The sequence below is a fragment of the Chelmon rostratus genome, chromosome 11 (genome assembly GCF_017976325.1).
Source record: "Chelmon rostratus isolate fCheRos1 chromosome 11, fCheRos1.pri, whole genome shotgun sequence".
In the NCBI taxonomy this organism is placed as follows: Eukaryota; Metazoa; Chordata; class Actinopteri; order Chaetodontiformes; family Chaetodontidae; genus Chelmon; species Chelmon rostratus.
This window is the reverse complement of record NC_055668.1, coordinates 11,337,544-11,358,892: the sequence shown is the minus strand read 5'-3', so window position 1 is coordinate 11,358,892 and position 21,349 is coordinate 11,337,544. Positions and strand designations below refer to the sequence as shown.

The 21,349-nt window shown below is 41.0% G+C and overlaps 1 protein-coding gene across 1 annotated transcript in view; it reads left to right on the top strand.

Moving 5' to 3' along the window:
• The first annotated feature begins 1,316 nt into the window (after nt 1-1,316).
• LOC121614044 (collagen alpha-1(XIX) chain) overlaps nt 1,317-21,349 on the top strand; it is a 95,191-nt gene continuing 75,158 nt past the window's right edge. The window contains exons 1-10 of the mRNA XM_041947812.1: nt 1,317-1,414; nt 4,258-4,379; nt 5,036-5,110; nt 5,198-5,297; nt 10,937-11,060; nt 11,156-11,431; nt 12,071-12,151; nt 12,749-12,868; nt 13,734-13,796; nt 18,908-18,952. Of these exons, the coding sequence (XP_041803746.1) occupies nt 4,292-4,379; nt 5,036-5,110; nt 5,198-5,297; nt 10,937-11,060; nt 11,156-11,431; nt 12,071-12,151; nt 12,749-12,868; nt 13,734-13,796; nt 18,908-18,952 (972 nt within the window). The 5' untranslated portion in view covers nt 1,317-1,414; nt 4,258-4,291. The remainder of the gene's footprint in view (nt 1,415-4,257; nt 4,380-5,035; nt 5,111-5,197; nt 5,298-10,936; nt 11,061-11,155; nt 11,432-12,070; nt 12,152-12,748; nt 12,869-13,733; nt 13,797-18,907; nt 18,953-21,349) is intronic.

Sequence of the window (21,349 nt, the reverse complement as noted above, 5' to 3'; positions counted from 1 at the left end):
GTTCTTAAAACCATTTTCTCTTTGTTACTCTTTCATCACACTACTGAAAAGCATGTCTCTGAGTGTGTGTGTGTCTGTTGTGAAGGGGAGGACGTGTTGAAATCATCTGTCCAAACAGTTATGTGTGTGTGTGTGTGTGTGTGTGTGTGTGTGTGGTGCCTGAACACCTGTTTCTGTGAGGAGTCTTGAACAGCACAAACTTCAGGGGACAAAGTGCCTACAAATTTTCAAACTACCTCCCGTCTGGCAAAACATTGCATGTTCTCACAGTAAACTTGCACGCATTTGGGAATTAATGTGTGTATTAGTGGTCTGCTGTGATTGTGCTTGTATACTTTAATTGACTTTCTACCCTCTTAATGTCTCACATGAAGCTGCATTTCTTGTTTGAAAGGTGTTATACAAATAAAGTGTATTATTATTATTATATAAATGTTTTGCTCTACCTGCCTGTTCAGGGACTACAGGCAGGACAATTGCAATTCACCTGGACACCTTCACATCTCCTTGTTTTATATATGGTGAATGTTTTTTGAGCATTTTCTCTGTTCAGATAAAGACACAAACAGGACACATTTAGTTTTCACCAACAGCCTCAGTTTTCAGCAACACATTTTGAACACAATGAGCCCCTCAGTGGGTTTTGAATGTTGGGTGAATCACCAGCCAACACAGCATTTGACGGAGCAAAGTATGAAGTTGTTGCCGTCCATATAGCAGTGTAGTATTGCGACAGGGGCGTCTTCTGACTAAAATAGTCCTGTATGTGTATGGAGTATGTTGCAGGAGCACTGGGCCTGTCTGTGCAGCTGAGAGCTGCCACTTTATTAAGTGTGATCATCTGGAGGCTGTCTAATGTCTGTGCTGCCGGCTGCTGCGTGATGAACACACAGGTAAGCTGGTTTGTCCCGACTTCTTCTCTCCCACCAAGACGAATCACGTCAGGACTTTTTGCTTTGTTCCGATATTTACTTTTAAACTTGACTTAGTTGCCCCTGCTACACGGAGCCACCTAAAAGCCGAGCAAATTGCGTCCGCATTAGGCCCTGCATTCAGAGCAGTTTGATGAGATGATAATACATCAAACGGTGTTTAATTCCCGCACCTGGTTCAGTTTAATAAGCGCGTTTGTCTGAAGCCCCGCTGGGCATTGATCCCCCCTGATGTGCACGCTTTCCGTGTGTGCTCCCGTTGTTTGCTCAAGTCTCTGTCAGTGCATTTCAGTAATAATGACAGAGTGGGAGGGCCACTCGGTGCAACTAATAAGGACCGCGATCCAGCAGGCGATCCCACTGTGACTTTTATTTCCAAGTCCTGGAATCCGGAATCAAGACTGATCGTAATCACACATGGATTATGCTTTTTTCGCTGTTTTTTATTTCTTCTCGCCTTAGTGGAAACTTTCTCAGCAGCTGTGAGTACTTACAGAGCACATTCATTTCACAGTGAATTCATAAAATCGGCTTGATGTAAATAACAGCTGTGTTAATGTATTGAAATCCCTTTATAGCGGACTCCTCTCACAGCTTTTCTCGCTCGATGGTTCAGTGTTTTATTTTGTGGGCTTGATCTTCCTAACTTGCTTGTTAACCGGGACACATGCCTTACGAGCAGGTTATTTCTGATTTATAAGCGCTCTGAGGCAGTAAACATGTACCGTATTGCATCACTTGTTAACAGCAAAGTGCGATATGTGCCGGACGCCGAAAAGACTGTGAGCCGCTTCGATCCGTAATTATTAAAAAATAAAAGCACGCAGCCAATCAGCGGTCGCGCAGAGAAACACGCTTCTTTGAATATTACAAAGTGTTAGAGTGAAGTTATTGCTATGAATGGATGATGGGGAGACAGCGTAGAGTAACTTCACCGTCCAAGGTCTGGCGCTGTGCCTCTTTCCTCAAACTGTGACATGTGTGTGATAATAGCCTGCTGAAATGTATAGATGGTGTCAATTTAGCATTGAAATCCATGCAGGTTCATAGCAGATGGTGCAGCAGCGCTGCTGTACACCAAACTGCATGAGGTAAAACAACGTGTGGTCCTAAAGTAGCAATCAACTCCTGCACAATCCTCAATAAGCAGAATCAGTGGTGTAAAGATGGAGAATAACTGTGACTGCAGGGTTCGGCTCCAGAGCTGCATGTGTTGGATGCATTTGCAGTAATGACAGGAATAACATTACGCCTTCACACAGACAAGGAATGTGATACCTCTGTAGTGCTGCTTGTCTGCGGCCCATGCGTGGTTGTAAGTGGCATGGTCACTTTACCCCAAAGCGCCATGATAGTGAAGGCCCGCATGCAAAACTTCATGATCCAATGGGACAAGGCACAAGTGTAGCATGCACGGCAGGGAAATTGATTCGGATAAGACGTCGGCCGCTAAAGAAGGAGAGTGTCGTGAAAAATAGTATTGGTCACACTTTGTGAGACTGTGCATATAAATTAACTTAATGTGTTGTGGGTGTGTTATGGTCTGAGGTCAAGTTCATCACTCAGTTCTGGCTGCAGACGTTTCTTCCCCAGTGGAAGGAGATAAATGTGCACCAGGAAGGAAGGATTATAGTCTTTGTAACAGGATTACGGCTGCGTTGTCACAAAACTACATTACAGGTGGTAAAAAAAAAGGCAAGCGAGTCATGATTCGCCACTTCTGTTTCTGCAGGATTGACGAACAGATCTAACCTAGGCTGTTTGAAGAGATTAATCACAAAACCAAATGGATTTTACGTTCGCTTGTTCGGTGTCACACGTGTGAACCTGATTAAATTCATCTGTTGAGTTTCTTCTTTCTTTTTCAAGTCCTTGAAAGTCCTTGGAGGGGGGGCACTTGAAATTATTTATTCCTTGTTCTGTTCAGTCATTGTAGGAATGTGGAGTGTTCTGCCTTTGCAATAATTTTGCAGGCAAAGTAATCCAGAGGTGACTGAAAGTGTTTGTTTGACTGACTTTACTTTGGAGCGGACTCTTACCGTCCAGGATTACGCTGCCCGAAAAAAATTCTTGCCGTCTTTGCTGTGGCATGGGAGCAATGCAGAAGATTTTGTTTGGCACCACAGTCAAATGTTTTAAGAGACTTACTTGTAACTGGAGGTTTCCGGGTTTGATCCTTGTATGTGACGTCCTTGACCAGGACACCGCTGACAGCTTACAGATCAAAACACAACAGAGTGTTAACAGAGCACTAACATAGATCAAGGCTTTGGTGTTAGACAAAAACCAGACAAACTAGTGCAGTACACGAGGGGCCAATGATCATGGATTGAAAAAGTATTGAATTTCTCACACAACTACTCTGTGACACATAGTGGAATCTTAATTTGGAATATAAATAAATTCATTTTGGGAAGAGAGTACAGTAGACTTTACACCCAGCAGTGGGATGATCATGTTGCAGAGCAAGTAAAATAACAGTGAAAAGTGCCTGAACGTTTTATCTTTTTCAACATGCAAAATATTGCTGAAAGATCAACATCAGACGTATCAGTATCTCCCCTTTGCGCTGTCTTTAGCTCGTTGTTGTGGATTGTATTTTTAACAGCTTTGTGGCGATGACATACAGACCTAATGAATTCCAGCGACTGTCTATGGGGAACAAGAGGCAGCTTGGCTCGCAAGTGAGGCTAAACCTTAACATAAACATAGCTTAAAGAATAAAGATTGCGCTGCAGTATGGACATCTCCAGTCATCACTGTGTGGCAGGTGTTCATGAAAACTAATGAATGAAGTTACTTAGAAGTGCTTTCCCCAGGTAGAGGCACTTAAAATTAATACACAAAGAGGCTTTGGGGAGTAAGAGAGCGTAAGATGTGATTTACCGTTGAAATTAAATTTTCACAATAATACAACTTAATCTAATACAACGCATAATCTTATTTCGGGGATGTTTTTCAAAATTAAAAGACCTGTTTAGAAGACAGTTGATAGAACACTGTGAATTATGACTGCAGGCAGAGCGAAAGCTTTAGTTTTATCCCTCATAGTTTGCTTAACAATCACACAGACACCAGTTTGCTTCAGCACTAGGCCAGCTGAATGAATCCAAGTAAAGCTGCTGTTGCACCCAGCAGAAAAAGTAGCACAACCACATTATTATATTTTCTGTCTGCTGTTCCGTCTCTTCGTTCAGCATTTGATGGTGCTTGCGTGCGGGAAAAAATGGTTAGTGCAATGCAAGTGTTTCATTCATTATTTCAAGTTTAGCAGATATGGGGATTAAATTGAACTGACCTGTAAAACTATTGTGTTTGCGTCCAGGTTTTCAAGTGGATTGCTTTCTAGTGTCGGAGCCATGATTTGCTTGTTAAGATGGACTGCTTTCCTTTGGACTGTAAACTCCATCCCCTGCACTGTTGGAATGGCAGTGAGTGAATGGACAGGTACGTGTGATTGTTGTCCTCAACCTTCTGTCCAGCAACAAGTTCTATCCAATTAAGTGAATCATCTCTAATTAATGTTGAGGTAAAGGCTGGATAGACAGACAGACAGACTGATATATAAGTTAGGCTTTTGTTTTTCTTTAGATAATCATGTATTACATTTTTTTTTTACAAAGCATTTATGGTTTGCAATTAGTGTGCAATGGTATCCACAGGTTGTAGTGCCATTATTTGGGGAATGCACTTCAAAAAAACTGAGAGTGTGACTTTTTTGACCCAAAAGATAAAAAATACAGGGTCCAGAATCTTGTGCTACGCCTGTGGGATTATCAGTATTCATGAAATCAGTCTCCATTTAATTTTCTGTAAAGCAGATCCAGGCTTGCCTCTACATTACATCTCAGAGTCTTGTCTCTTCCGGCTACTTTGTAAAGTTTAAACTGAAGTTTAAAAGATTAATGGAAACAGCTGTGAATTGACTTTCTGCCGCGATGTGGAAGAAGTTTTGTTTTTTAAAATTAAAGTTAACTCTCTGTGGAAATGATTTCATGACTCCATTTGTCATTTGCTTTTCTATAATCCCACTGAGAGCTGGTTTAAAATACAAATGAACATCTGTACCCTGCACAGCCAACTTCTTTGTGGCTTTCCTCTAGATGGCTCATGCCCCCCTCTGAGTGTAGAAGAATACAGGTTTTCTGATGTTTTAGATCGTCCGCTGGAAATCACAGGTACGTTCTGAATCGACACAACCGTTTTGCAAGTAGCTCAACATTGGCTCGTTTAAATCAGGTGACGCTTTGTGTTCCCGTTCACAGGATTTGATCTCACGGAGAAGTTCCTTCTCCGAAAGGGAACAGTCACAGAAGACCTGCCGTCGTTTCGTTTAGGAAGCGCTCCTCTCATTAAGACAACAAAGTGAGTAGCATTCTCATGTGCTAGCATGCATGTGTTTGTATTTTCTGCATCGTTTGTCTTCCGATGTTGTGCTCTGCTTCCTTACAACATGTGAGGATAACTCAGACAGACAGCCTGAATATGAGCCATGACCCAGTAAATAACCTCCCTATATGCTGCTTCATTTTGACTACTCTCTTGTGCTTGCTATGAATATGTAGCACAATGCAAGCATGCTATAAGTCACTCATGTGTGGCCAAGGCTGTCAGCAGTGTCAGACTGCAGATTTCTTTTGGACTAACACAGGCTATTGCTATTTTGCTCCCTCATGTACAGGTCCTGAGTTATTTCTTAAAACTCAAATATTGCATTCCACATGACAGTGTAAAAAATAGGTAACATATAACTGCTGTTCTACATGGCTTTTGTGCAGACCATGACAATGATTTAAGTTTGTTTTCCTTCAGTTTTTGAACAAAAAAAAGAAAAAAAATGGAGCCGCAACTTTCATGAAAGGGTTGACTTGAGGCAACCCAGATACACCCTGCTCAGAGCAGTAGTTCCATTTGCCTCGGTTAATAAGGGCAAACTGTGAGGTGAGCTGTTAGACAGGGAATAATTTGAACAGAATTAATATATATTGCGTTTATTCTAGAAATCTCCTAAGGGCAAAAAGTGGGACATAAAGGAATGAAAAAAAATGTCTGAGCACGTATAATAAGACAGGAATATTAAAATAACTACATAAATGACATACTAAGGTTCCATTTACTGACGACCTTTATTCCCCTGGTCAGCTGGTGGGGCCGCTCTGCGACTTCACCTTGATGCTGATGTGATGATATCGTGGGGATTTGAATTAGATGTAATATTTATTAAGGCCCATTGCACTTTCCCTTTTAGTACCACCAGCTCTACCATGGATACTAGTGGCACATACAGTGTGAAGCTGTAATGGTTGGGAAACTTAGCTTTACAGTGATGTTTTGGATTCATTGCGTTGTGTCCTGAGGCTGAAAGAGAACACTTAGTCATTCTTTCGGGAGGGGAGGAGGATATTTTTAGCATTTTTACATGACATGCAACTGTAAACATTTACTGCCAGTCTCTCTCTGGCTGGGTGCAAAAATCTTTGAGCCAGGTGATTTGTGATCTCTTTCCCTGTTCAGTCAGCCAGCTGAAAATACATTTACTTCAGCCCTTCCCTCAGTCTGGGCCCATAGTGCAAGAAGATGCTGGCTCTCAATGACACTGCTGACAGTGTCATTGGTTATAGTGGCTAGACCGCGATCCCTCTCATATCCAATTATCTAAGTACTTTGACAGGTGATACTGCATGTCAGCTGAGGAGGGAAAGCTAGGGCAATTGCACGGAGCAGGAGGCCCCCCTGCCCCCGCCACAGCCACTAAAACATTGCTCACTTTACTTGCAGGATATGCAGCAATAGATGCTCGACCCTCTAGATCAGGCTAATGTTCTGCCAGCTCCTTGGCACAATACACATTATGTGCATGAACTGGAGCTGACACACTCAAGGAACATGTGAGTGAGCAACATGTATTCATAACGTTCTTCCCGGCGGTGTTAAAGCTCAGTGTTGCAGCTGCTTTACATTTGGCCTTTACATCTTATATGAACTTCTGTCTCTTATTTCTATCTGATGCAAACCATATTTCTATGCACAACATTTACATTCAGTTATGTCTGTCGAGATCAGTGAGTGGTTTCCTTTTCTTTACTTGCCATTTGCACTAAAGGTTGCAAGCAGCCACACTGGACTATAACAAAACATTTGCAAAACAAAACATACCCAAATACAAAGGAAGAAAGCACTCTCATCTTTATACCCGAACACAGATTCTCATGCCTGTTTGTTCTTTTCTACAGTGTCATTTTCAAGATAAAGATTCGATTTTTTGCATATTTTTCTGCAATGGGAAATGAATGAACACTTCCTTTGAATGTGACCACAGTGTCTCATTATGTGGTTTGTGTGATTGGCATCCTAACTATCATCAATGTCATCATTACGTGGTGCTGAAGACACACCACATTTGAAATGTAGCTACAAAGGAGCCATTGAGACAGAGATATAGTGTATCAAATCACCAGGGTTTGTGTTTGTTTATCTGTCTGTGGCTTCAGTGGTTTGTGACTGTCGTGTCAGTCAATTAATCATGCAGGCTTACTGCAATCGATACTGGGAAGATGACTCATTCTTTTCTAAGTCATAAGCATCACCATTATTTCAGGAAAATACAACATTGACTGAGAAGCAGCTGGAGACAAGGACAGAAAATAAAACCTGCCACTGTAACAACTTGTTTAGTAACAATCTCACGTTGATCGAGGCAATGAATGACGTTAAATTGATTTTACAGCAGGTAGTCATGGCGGCAGATCACATGTTTTTTCAGAACGTTTGTCTGTTATTAGTGGCCTGTTGCTGTTGCAGTGTTATCTCTCCATTAATTATGTGTGCAGAGGAACACTGACTTACTCTGGAACAATGATAACGTACCGTAGCCTTCTTGCACATCTCAACTACACACATGCACACTCGGTTGTATAAAATATCCTTCTTCCAGATCACAGGCGTGCATTAGATTTGGCTTGATCAGTGGCAGCCTTCTATCGTGCTGGCAAGCACAGCACCTCCACATTTAAAGAGGAAAGGGGAATCATGCTGAGAGGAAGTTATAGTCCTTGCAAGCATGAATGATGCATTAAATATATAAACTGATGTGGTTGAGCCCAGTTTGATCTGTTGGAGGATGGCGGATCAGTGATGGTGATGTGAGCCAACTAGGCTAACATTTGACGTTTGATTGTTTCAGCGACAGCAATCTGATTCCTCTAACTCATTTAAAAGGATCCTCCTGGATAGGATTTCTTGCAAGCCAGGACACTAAAGCCGCATCCGGGAGATTCTCAACCTGGCCGGTAGTGTTGCTGTGACATTCTGTCAAACCATTGTCTCTGATTATACAAAGGGTAGTGTCAGCCAAGCAATAAGCTTGGTCGAAGAGATTTTCCAAGAGGGGTGACATTTTCCAGAAAACACATGACTGTTCCTTGTAAAAATGGAATTAGTTCTGATTATAACTCTGGTGGCAGCCAGGGTGTTGCTCTGTGAACTTTTGTTCTTCTCCTGGTGGTGAACTTGACTACATGGTAGTCAAGAAGATGCTTTTGGCTTTTTCTTACTGCTGTAGCTCTTTCAGTGGTTTGGCTTGGGACCAGGCCCCACTCCTTCACACTTTACAATCCAACCCTGTAGTAAACCAACGTCACGTGACTTGCATTGGAACAAAACATTGTCACAGAATGTAATCCAGGAGGCAGTTACATTTCTTCCAAAACATATTTGCCAATGCAAAGTCATTATATAAATGGAACTTGGACGAGACTGGCTTGGCAGAGTCCCATGCATTATATTGTAAAGTTGCTTTGGTATTTGGTAGCATGGGAGCAGGAAAAATAAACACATCCCTTTGATTCACTCATTATTTATCACTTACTTTATTACTTACTTAAACATGCAGTAGAGTAGTGTTTTCCCAAAGAATCACGAATACACCGTCCTGTTTAAATCATCAATATGGTCTAAAGTTTATAGCATATATACTTCTGTGTCAAAGGTGCATAATCTGGGTGTAAAGTGTGATGCAAAACACAAGGGATTGTGTTTAGTCTGTTAATCAATTATAGGTGTGTTTTGGGTGTAACATGAATTAAACCAAACAGTTGTCATCTCCCATTGTCTTTAAGAGCCAGGTGTGCCTGCATGTGGTGCATTGATATTTAAAAGGCTAAAAAGTTGCAGAAGTGAACAATTTGCAGATGAGAAACAGAATCTGCTTGTGTGCAAAGTGAAAGCAGGTGAGCAGACCATCCACGGAAGCAGCGGGACTCCTTTAAAGCTCCCTGAGGTGAAGCAGACGTGGGAGGATTTTACTATATTTTGGTTACTGGCACAATCACTTTCTGACAAACTAGCAATGTGCTAACAATGTGCCTGACCACACCTCATTTTAAGATCAACACACCCATCTGCACACAGCAAGACGCAAGTACATTTGTAGCTTACACAATGTTGGCCCTGGGCAAGAAAATTACAACCACGTAGATCAGGAAGTAGCACTAACACTTGCACTGTGCGGCGCTTTGCACCAGGTGGTAGATAGGGCTCACAGTGTTCAAACCAACATGCACTGAGCTCAGGGTGCTGCCATTTAGCCACAGATGCGCAGTCAACACGAGGTCAAGAACTTTAACCCTCTGGGCCCTCGGAGATCAAGTGTGCCGCACTGTAGACAGACCGTGTTTTGAAATAAGAGTAGACTTAGCTGGAGACTTTGCAAAGAAGGGTGTGAACTCCAGAGCCCTAACAGAAAACAGCCCTGCTGTGTATTCTGGAGAGTATCTCAGGTATATTAAACCTGCTCAAATGCTTTATGTTACATAAGTTGTAGTGTAGTACTCACACCCATGGAGTTCTCTTTTGTTTTTTTTTTTTGCTCTGTTATTCCCTGCCTCTTACAATAATGTGTACAAGCAGTTACTGTATGTGCAGCATGGAAATATTCTGTGTTGAGTTCATTTCATAAATCCCCATTCTTATAAATTGCCCTGCCATTTTTCATATTGATTTGCAGCTAAAATAGCCCTTTAGCCCTCGGGCAACAAATAACCTTCCCAGTCCTTGGCATCTCAAAAAAGCATTTGATTTTCCGAGAGCTTTAACTTGGTGTATTTATCATTTTAGTCATGTACCGTTTACACCGAAATCTCAAAGAATTCAGGGGACACAATAGAAGAGGGTATGAAGCACTGAGAGAATAGGAGATGATATATTGGAGTGAAAAGTAATTTCCAGCCTGTCTGAAGAAACTCTCTCTCTCTCCCTCCCCCTGGCTGTGCTCTGCCTTCTCAATGACCTTATCATTGCATTATTATTATTTTTGCTGATCTTGATTTATTATGTTTATGCTCTTCCAGTTTTGACTGTTAATCTGAGTCTGGGTTTAGGGCTAGGGTTAGAGCATTTTAAAGGGTACAATGCTTTGCTGTTCTTTTTACGCAATTAGGAAGGGAGTGCTTACGCGCGTGGGCTGTGAGAGGAGTTACTGAATAAGCTGTAATTCATGTGAGAGTGGGTGTGATTTGAAATATGATATAGTTTTTCCTGTATATCCCCCTGTTTTCTGTGCATATTTTCATCTGTGAACACTGCATTGTTATTGGACTTTACAGCTTTGCAGCCGAGGTCACACACATAAACCTATAGCTGCACTGCACTCTGCATCTATAACCCTGTGACTGTAGCACATGGTATCTCAGCGAGGTAAAAGATTAGCTCCTGTGACTTTGGATCGATGAATGACAGGGAAGCCAGTATAAAAATTCATCAAGCTAAATGGAATCAAGTTTGTCAGGTTTATTTATGTGAACGACTCTACAGTAAGAAGAAATGTTTTATCGATCACTGAAGCCGATTGGCTGGTTCATTGTTCAGCCTCTGAAAGCTTTAAAAGACTTCACGTTCAGTGCTGAGAAATGACACTTCAAATGATTACTTTTCATTTTTAGGCTATTTTAACGATAGATTTCATATATTCTGTGTGAATCTGACTGACGTATATGATATTTTTTTAGATTAATATTTCCAAATGGGATTTCAAGTGAATACTCCCTCATCACCACGTTCCGAGTAAGAAGAACCACAAAAAAGGACCGCTGGTATCTTTGGCAGATATTTGATGAGTCGGGAGGCAGTCAGGTGGGCTCCACTGTATGTTTTCACATCACATATCATTTTCAGTATCTACATATATGATGGGATGGACTGTTCTCAAGCTCCTTTTTGCTCCTCAGGTATCTGTTGTGGTCGATGGTGGCAAGAGGGCGGTGGAGTTTTCTTCCCAGGGCCTGCTAAAGAACACTCTCCGCTACACGTTTAAAAGCCGTGACCTACATGCCCTCTTTGATCGTCAGTGGCACAAGCTGAGCATTTCTGTCCAGAGCAACATAGTCTCCATTTACATGGACTGCAAGCTAATAGAACGGAGGCTGACTGATGAGAAGGACAGCATTAGCCCCAGTGGGCGCACTCTCATCACCACACGAGTGGAGGATGGACGGCCTGTAGATGTATGTCCCACGAAAACTTTGTCAGAACCTTTTTTTTTTGTCTTAAGATAAATCCACACTGTGTCATTTAAGTACTTACCAGTTTGTGTGCGGGAGTTTTGCTACTCATTTCCAGTTTCCGGTTTCAATCTCTACCATCATATCTTCAAAAAGATCTTTGGGATGCACTCTCAGTGCTTTCAGAAACGCACTTCAGGGCCATCTTTTCTTAATCTGTGTAAATCCTCTATTGTGTCATATATACTGCAATCATTCTCAGAGACTCCCTGTAGCGCTAGAGAAACATAAGGTCAGCTATGCCATATGATCACCCAGTGCCTCTGAGTAGAACTTCAGTAGCGTTAACAGCTGACTTTTCAGGCCACATGATTTGTAGAGATGTAAATCTGAAAAAAAAAACACGAGGATTCAAGTTCTGCTCTGAAGCAGCAGCAACTCAAGCAGAAGTTGAATCCTTTTCTTAAATTCATATTTTAGGTTTAGATGTGGTGTTTTTGAACTGATTTCCGGCCATGGGAATGACAATGTTAGGACCAACTGAAGCTGCCTTAACCGGTGAAGTCAAAGAGGAGCGTGATGTGATGATGAAACTGTTGTGTGATGCTGGAACGGTCCCTTAATGATAACTCTTTTCCACAGATTGAACTGAAACAATTTCTGATCTACTGTGACCCTTATATGGCTGAAATGGAAAACTGCTGTGAGCTACTGGAGCCAAAGGTAAAGTGCTATGACCGCAGTAAAGACACCCACGGTTTATTTTACATAAGCAGCAAGACATTTATGTCCTTGATCACACATATAATGCAGTTCACTACAGTATGTTTGCATCCAGAATTTGGAGAGAGAACACTGTATTTTAGTCAGTTACATATTAAAGTACCGTTAACCTACACAGCGTGATCAGTGATATTTGTCTTGTCCATGAGGGTCTGCCTCCCCAGATAGAATCTTAATAACAGAGATCTTCCATCACCATCGAATCAATAAGAGCTAATGTTACAGTGGTTCCAAATGGAGAGATGAGCTTTGACCTCTTACCATCACATGTCTCCGTAAGCATGCTGTCATGTCAGTGTAAAGTTACTCCCCGGGAACTGTCACAACCTTGAGAAGGACTTGTCACTGTTAGTCTGCTTAGTACTTTCTAAGTTTCACTGCACAGTATGCATTTGCGGCATGATGTAAATACACACCACCGAAAACCCAGGTTACCTCGGGTTAAGTGTGCTGCATTGCAATGGATTTGGGTTGTTTTTTTATAGCAAACATGACAAAGGAAGGTCTCTAAATGGTGAAATTTTTGTATTGATCCAGTGTGAAGCCAAGAAGACCTTTAATGGGACTTCCCCTCCCCTGGTTACAGCCCAGCTCCCCCAGATGCTGTCTCAGCCGGCCTCACAGTCAATTGACAGATGTCACTGTCCAGCTGAAAAGGTACAATCAATTTCACCCAGCAAGGGCCTCTAATTGAGTAAGTGTAATGGCTATTGTAACTGAACCAGCACCGATGTACGCTGCATCCACTCAATCCTTTATATGCACTAAGGTGTAAGTTAAAGGACATTTATACCAAAAAGTATTTTCTTTGGATGTCTACTGCTGCCTTTGGTAGACATCCAAAGCCATAATATATTAGTAAACACAGGTATATTCTCCCAAACTGTTCAAGCATGGTGAATCTGCACCCTGCTATAAATGTGTGAAAATGCAAAAGGGATCTTTCAACTGCAAACATTAATTTTAGATTGAAATGCAAATTGAGACCTGAAAGCTTCAAGCCCTCTTTGAAGGGAGCAGATGGTACAGCTCCAAGGTGATGTCCAATTCCACACCCGGCCTTTTATGATTTTTACATTTTGCCTGTAAGTTACAAACAGAATCAACTTTCCGTAGACTTATAGTCAAATCAACATTTTGTGCTCCCAGATTCGAACATAATGTTGCTACCATACAAACATTTCAGCTATTTTTGTCAGTAGAAATAATGTTTAGATATTAGAATATGTTGATATCATAAGAGTTGCATGTTGTGCTATGTTTTTTTAACTTCGATAGTACCTGAGTCTAGAGACAGTTTTATTTCCATTTATCTGTTCACTCTCCTGGTAATAGGAAGGCACAGTCTTAAAGCAATTACACAAAACCTGCTTCTCTGTGGAGACTTAAAAATCAGAATCACAATCAAATATCATAAATGCCCAGGATTTATGTCAACGGCATAAATGTGTGTGATTGAGAGATGCAATAGCAACAGCCACGAGAACCCTTTTAATGCCACTAATGTAGACTGTGTGCACAGGGAGATGCTGGTCTTCCAGGTGAGGCTGGACTGCCAGGACAAAAGGGGGATAAAGGAGACAAGGTATGGAGAATGTTTTCATGATGCTGATAGATGCACTTACTTGTCCTTGGTATTTATTTAAAACTGTGGGGGGTTAGCTGAATGTTAGAGATGCAATATTTCCACTGCACTCTAGACTAAAGTATGTGAGAAGCATCTCATTCAACGTCCACAATTCACTGTAAGTCATGCATAATGCAGAAACATTGATTTAATCATGGAGAGTGTTATCACTGGGCCACTGTGCTTTGTCCCCTGTTGTAAGTAACTATACTTTTGTTTTCAAATGATGCTCTCAACTGCTGCTGTGGGTTTTCTCTGTGACGGGTAACTCTAGTTTTTCATGGACAGATACAAGGTCTGAAAGTCAAGACAGAACACAAGTCCCTGTAGGACAAATTCATGCTTGTTCATAAAGTCAGAGGAAGAGGGTTACGTCTCACTCGCTCTCTCTTTCAGCGAGCACATGTCTCTGCTGTATTGTCTGACAAAGTTTCATGTTCAGCAGTCAAGGTCCATCAGATATGCTACCATACAATTACCTCCACAAGGTGAATTTTCTCCCAAATCTCCCAAGGTGTGTGAATTGGGAAATCATACATTTGTCCAATCACTAGAAAAATAGGTAGTTCAGAACGGGAAGAAGCCTTTCTCCGTGACAGCTCAATAGACAGGTGGAACTGTGAATGATAAATGCCCGGGCACTGAAAATTATGGGTGTTGTGTTGGTTGGAGGACAACAAAAACCCTAAATGAACCACCAAGCACCCAGACAAAAAAGTGTTCCCTAGACAAACCACCGTATGAAATGCCCTTTTAGCTGTCTGTGCAAGGTTAAAAAAAGAGCCAAGGGAGAATGTGTTCAGCTAAGAATGGAATCCATAGGGATGAACAGGTGGTGGTACTGTATGCCTGGTAAGACCAGATGGCTTTTGGGGTGAATGTCCTAATTACCACGATGTGGCCATGGGATTAAGATATACTGAAAGACTGTTATGCTGTTGTTTCTGGAAAACCGTTCATTCCTGAAAGGCATAGAAGCCACATACATATGAATGTGAAATCATCATACCTGTAGAGGCCAGCACTGGAAACTGGAAATGGGGTGTTTTTCGTGCCGTCTACATAGTGAATTTAGATATTTTAACATTTGCAGCTTTGAATCTTTATAGTTTTTGTTATTTTTATCATATGTGGTTAAGTGACAATTTTGCACTCTCTTAAACAGTCAGGTCTTTGTATGTAAAATGTGCTCTGTCGGACACCACTTTATTGAATTTTGCTATTAGAAATAAAGAATATCATATTCAAAACTGTATGTGTGTAGAGACAGACAACAGATTTTACTAATCACATTTAGAAATGCGTTATAATTGGCCTCTAATGACTCTTAATTGACCTGGCAGGGATCAGCTCTCAAGCTGTAATGTGTCCGTGTATGTGCACTTTGAGTGTGTCAGTGGTGCTGCTGATTAATTACTTGCTGCTAATTGATATGGCTATATTCTGTGGGTTAGAATGCATCAGACAGTCTTTTGCAAACTGATCATGATAGAACACATCCAAAGAGACCTTTAGAACACATCCTTTACTGCAAAGACCACCTGTGTAAAAAAAAAAAGCATGTTCACAGAGTTCTTGTACTTGTTCTGAGCTGTTATGTTACAATGCCCAACAGTCATTTAAACACTTTTTTTCAGGAGCACAGGTCTTTCCATTTTTTTCTATTAATTCTGCAGGCCATGTCTTGTGCTATAAGTCAGTGGCTCATACTGTTAACATCTGAAATCTAATTTCAGGTCTTCAACAAATCAATACTTGGCACCATTTGTTTACTTACTGAACAACAAAATTCATAACAAATCCTATTATAGGCTTGAACGCTAAATCAATAAAGTTAAGGAAAAAATTGATAAGCGACTACACATTCAAGACTGAGCCCTCTAGTTTATCGTGGTAAACAGGCACAATGATCTGACAACACCGTTATTTTTACCCAGAAAAAGAAAATATTCATATATTTTTTAATGATGATATTGGACCCATTGTTCCACTTGTATTAATACTATGTTCAGGTAGACGTGATTTCCTGCCAGAAGACAGATAAATCTCATCAGTGAACTAAAACTGAACCCAAGTACAGTGAAGGCCTGTGATGAAAGTATTTAATACAGCTGGTACGCAGGCAACCCATCCAGCTTTCTTTAATTATCACCAATTTTACAGATATCTAAAGATATGTTTCCACTCTGTGATTAATGAATCGTTTAGTTAATATGGCATATGAGAGATAAGATGTTTCTGTAATTACTGCAGCATTATTTCTTTCTATATCACCAACCCCTAATGTGAGCAGATTTAATTTACTAATACAAACATATACTTACTTAAAATGAGGTTGTCGCATCAAAGAGTAATTTGCTGAATCTAAAGTCATTAGGTTTTCATGCTTTGTCGACAGACTCCTTCACTGGAATAACGATACGTTCGAGTAAATATGAACAATTATGTATTCTATTCGTGACATTGATTTTATTGCAAAGACAAAGTGATTACGGTGTAAATATCTGACCTACGTCCCCCCATGTGTTCCTCCCACCTCTTGTCTTGAGAGGTTCATCTTCTCCATTTCAACCTCCTCTTCCTCCTAATCCCCTTGTTCATCTCGCTCATCTGCACAAACTGAATGTGTAGTGTAATGGATTGTTGTTGGAGCATGAGAGGTGAAGACGTTCACTATGCCATGTAATCTTAGGTTAAATCTCGGCTTAATACATCTCAGGCAGGGAGACGTTTGTTTGAATGGTGAGTGAAATCAATGCTTTCACAGGCACAGCAGTTCTGTGTCATTCCAGTAATTAGTACGCTGACAGTGGTGCTTTGAGATAATTTACCTTACACAGAAACCACAGTTGATGTGCTTGATGGACTGAGGCGTAATAGTATTGGCGACACACTTTATTTTACCAATAAAAAGCTGTAAATAAATCATCTTGGGTGAACATGGTAAGAGGATAAGGTATATTTGACTGAATAGTGCAGGCAGAGCTGCACATGATGTGATACAGCGTATGCAGCACCTATGCCATTCACCGACAGTGGCTGAAATTGTAGTGAAGTAAGTAGCTGGAGGAGAATCATCATTCCGAGTGAGACCAGCAGATACTTGAAGACAACAAAATGTCACTGATCATCGAGTGAAAATGTTTCTCGTGTCTTGTGGGATTCGCAAACGTTCATATGCCACTTCCACTGAGAGGAAAACAGGAGGAATGTAGTTTATTTTGAGCCGTCTGTGCGGTATATCAGAAATGTCACACTTTGACACTATTGTGTGTAATTGCTTTTCTCTTATTCACTCTGACCTTGCTGTACATGAATCTACCTGGTAAATTATAGTAGCAGTGCACTTCTGCTTAAGCATGTTTAATTCATATTGATCCCTAAATTTCCAAGAGACTGTCTGTGACTATTAAACAGTGCTGCACTCTTAGATTTACATTAAAAGGGGCTAACAAAGTCATAGCAAACACTGTTAATAAGGTAAGCTCATGAGACTTTCAATTACCAACATGAGAATCTCAGTCTGTATGAGATTAAAAAGTAGTCAGAGTGTATTTATTAACAATTTAACTTGACTTTGTAGAGATTAATCAAAGACATCTGGGCAATTTAGAGCATTTAAAACACCCATAATGGAAGTGCAGGCCAATCATCGTGACCTACACAGAGGGTTTCTTGGGAAAGTGTGTGTGGATTACTTTGGCTGTGTTACTCCACCAGAAAGTACTATCCCGCATTACAGTCAGAGTTTGATGGAGGATTCTAATGCACTGCAAAGGGATTAAACTGCTATGATTAATCCAGAATCCCTCAGGAAATTAAACAGATAAGGATTGGGTTATAAGAATGCAGCTTACTTGAAAGGAAATCCATTTTCTATGGCCTTGCACATAAACCCTGGTATTACTAGATTTACAGCTCCTGCATGTACGTGCAAAAGGAAAAAAAACATTGGCATAATGGTGAAATTAAAACTTCTTCCCCTTTTACAATTCCCTTAATTTGTTTTGCATCATTTACAACTCTCCTGCCCTTATGGCTTGTGTTTTCAATTAGTAGCCTCTAATTCAATTTATACCCATTGTACCTTCAAAGTGAGTAATTCCAGAAATTTCATTCAAGACGGTTTATTTTTGCACTGACACTGAATTTTGAAAAGCTCTCACAACCTTCCATTGTTCCTATTATATTCATCAGTGCTAAAATATTATTAGCTTTCCTAAAAAGGGTTCCGTGTCACTGGTTGAATAGAACATTTAATTGAATGACGACTGAACTGAGCACAGCGTGAAATACGGACATTCCCATATGTTTTCTATAGGAGGTTTATCTGTTCTTGATGAATGGCATCAGCAGCTGAGAATCTCTATTGTCTCATAAAAATGGAATAATCATTTTAATTGCTGAGTCCGTGGAAAATATTACGCCTTGCCTCATGCTTCATATCTAGTCAATTGTTCACCTCACATTATTTTTACAGATCAAATGCTAAGTATTCATAAAAGGTGGAGTTGGTGTGTGGGTAGAATAATGGGTTCAAATTTTTGTAGAGTAGAGATGGCATCTCAGTCATTGGGCTTGGCTATACTTTCCTGTTCTTCTTAAACAGTTCTATTGAGTTCTACCAAACAGAGCTTGAAATGAAGATGAGACCGTGAATGGGCATCATGTTTAATTAGATTCTTATCTTGCAGCCAGTTTGGTGTTAGCTTAATTTGTTGAATGACTATCGACCATCTTCTCTCTCTTTACAATATTGTGGACGATTTGTTCCCTGTTAAGTTGTCCCCCGAAGACAAACATGCTTTTCTTCCTCTCTTGCCCTGCCCTGCCCTTTTTTAAAAATAATAAATGATACAATGAACCTTAACAAGGTTCAGATTCAGCTTTCCAGTTGTTGGGAAATAGTATCTGGGTGTGCAGCTGCTGAGCCACCATGTCAGCAAGAACTTGTAGAACAGCTGTAGGTGCAAGATCGCTGACAAAATGACAAGCCTTCATAAAGCTATTCACTAATGTGTGAACGAGAGACCTTTCACTAACTGTCCTGTGTGTTGTTTCTGTCGCAGGGGGACACGGGGGAGGCCGGGTCTCAAGGAAACCCAGGACACAAGGTAGGCCACACACAGATAAAACAACTTCAAAACCATACCCTCAAAATTCCAGAGTGTTGCTTCGCCCTTAAAACTGTGATTAAAGCTGCGATTGACATGAACTCGATTGTCAAAGTTGTAAATTTTGCTATAGATTAAAATCGATTTTTGTTTTCACTGCATGGTTTTCAGGTCTAGTGAATAGCAGGTGGCAATTTTTCTTTTAGTGATTTATGGAATCTGTCACTGCCCCTCTCTGAGATTATTTTCTAACACCATTGGATTGAATCATTGCCTTGCTTCGTGTTGACCCCATCACAGCAACACAGAAAACAAAGCAATCTCAAAATCAGATTAAACCAGCAAGTGGGTGCTGGTTGGCGCGGGGTGAATGGTACTGCTACAGAGACAAAGTTCAGTCCCAAGCAGCACTGCTGCTGGTTTGGCCAGGCGCCCGTTTGGACACAGTTGGCAGTATTCCTGGGTGGGAAGCCAGTAAGGGACTGTGTCCTTGTCGCTGCACTAGCAACTTCTGCGAGACGGTTGAGCTGTCTGCACAGAGGGGCCTGAGATCTGAATGCAAGTCTCATTGTCTCAGTTATGCCCTCTCAGCGACGCTCTTCGCTGTTGGGTGAAAAACAAATGGCTTGCATTAGTTGCATAGGTGAGTGTTTGAAGCGATGTGCAACTGTCGACACCCTCCCCAGGCCGATACCGGGGTCACAGAGATTGCTCTGGAGTCAGACATTTTAAATTGGTAGAAAAGTGCATATAGTTTCAGTGAAAGCTTTAGGTTTGGCTTGTGTTTGTTTTGCAAATTGCTGTTGCTGTGACAGTGCTGAGGAGCTGAGAAAATTGCCAGATTTCGCGTCCTATCAGGAAAATTACATTTTACTGGGATCACTGTTTCATTGCTTGTTTCTGTGATATTGTCATCAGTCAGATTGTAGGCCATCAAATGTGGTATCTCGGACGCCTGTGTTAAACTCCTTCAGTGAAGGAGGCCGTGTCCAGTGACCAGGAACCACCACTTACTGTGATGCCAGTACTCGTGTGCTGTTTCCATGAAGTGTCCTGTATTACTTTCATGTATTGGAAAGGGAGGTTGTTGGATTCTCTTCTCTGCAAAATTAAGAAAGTACACAGCACACACAAAAAAACCTCCAATCATATCCACGACATATTTCATTGCATCCCAGTGATCAATTGCACTGCAGATTGTTGTGGAAGCAGTTTATGCATCAGCAGTAAATAGACCCATTCCTGGATGTGGAAGATGGCTTAATCCTGCACCTATATCCATTGAAGATGTTGAGCTCGCTGTGAGGTGACATTTTTGCCGATGAACCTTGATAAATTGAATATGGAATAACACTTAATGGCATGGCTCTCTCTCCACTTGTGCTTTCTGAGATGAGGTTCAGGAGCCAGCTAAAGCCGATTCGTTACACAACGCTGCACAAGAAAAGTCTACATCAAGAGCAGTAGCACTGGTATTGATATTGATGCTAATTCCCGGTACCATGTCTTCTTGTATTGTATACCTTAGCTCAATTCCTTGTCAACAAAGCTTTTTCTGTTCCAGAGATGTATAATGAAACGCGTCTACTGTCCAAATCACAATGTATTTGGTTACGTTATATATAGCTGGCTTTCCATAAATGCATTTTTATGACATGTTGAAGTATTGCTTTAGAAAACGTTGATGGAAACTGCAAAAATAGAAAATAATCATTGGGATTTTTTTCAGTTGTAAAAGTTTGCTTTAAATTTGCTTAACAATTAGATGGAAACACGGCTAATGTGTCACTGTGTGTTTGTAATATTCTAATACTATGTTTTGTCATGTTTCTTATAGATGTGTGGACACATGTTCTGTACAGATGGCACAGGGAACTTCTGGCTTAATTAGACAAAGCCTTACACACACTCATTTTCGGGCTCTTCTGGTAGCCACATTGTGAGAGCAACAATTTCGTGCAGCTGTCGATATCATCAGTGTGTCCTTGGACACTATAATATGGCAGTTTGCTTGAGTTTTATGGGCCAGCTGATGAAAGTGTATAGGTTACACTCTTATAAGAGTTCCAAGACACCGCACACATTTCTGGCAGAGTGTGTGGAAAGTAGGGGTTGGGCAGCTTGAGAAGAATCAGCGATCAGGAAGGTATTTGTGGAAATAAGCCTCTAACAGCATATTCCCTGACAACAAATAATCTTACGCATGCTATAGATTTTGCTGAAGCTGGAATGATGCATTGAGCTCAGCGAACAGAATTGCTGGGAACTTGGTATCTGGTTCCCGGAAGTGTTTTTGTGTCGGTGTCATTGTGGCACAAGTGTGTGGTTACTTGGGGAAGCTGTAAGTGCGTTTCAGAGTTTGGGGTTTTAACTTTATGGCACCAATGAGCACAGGAC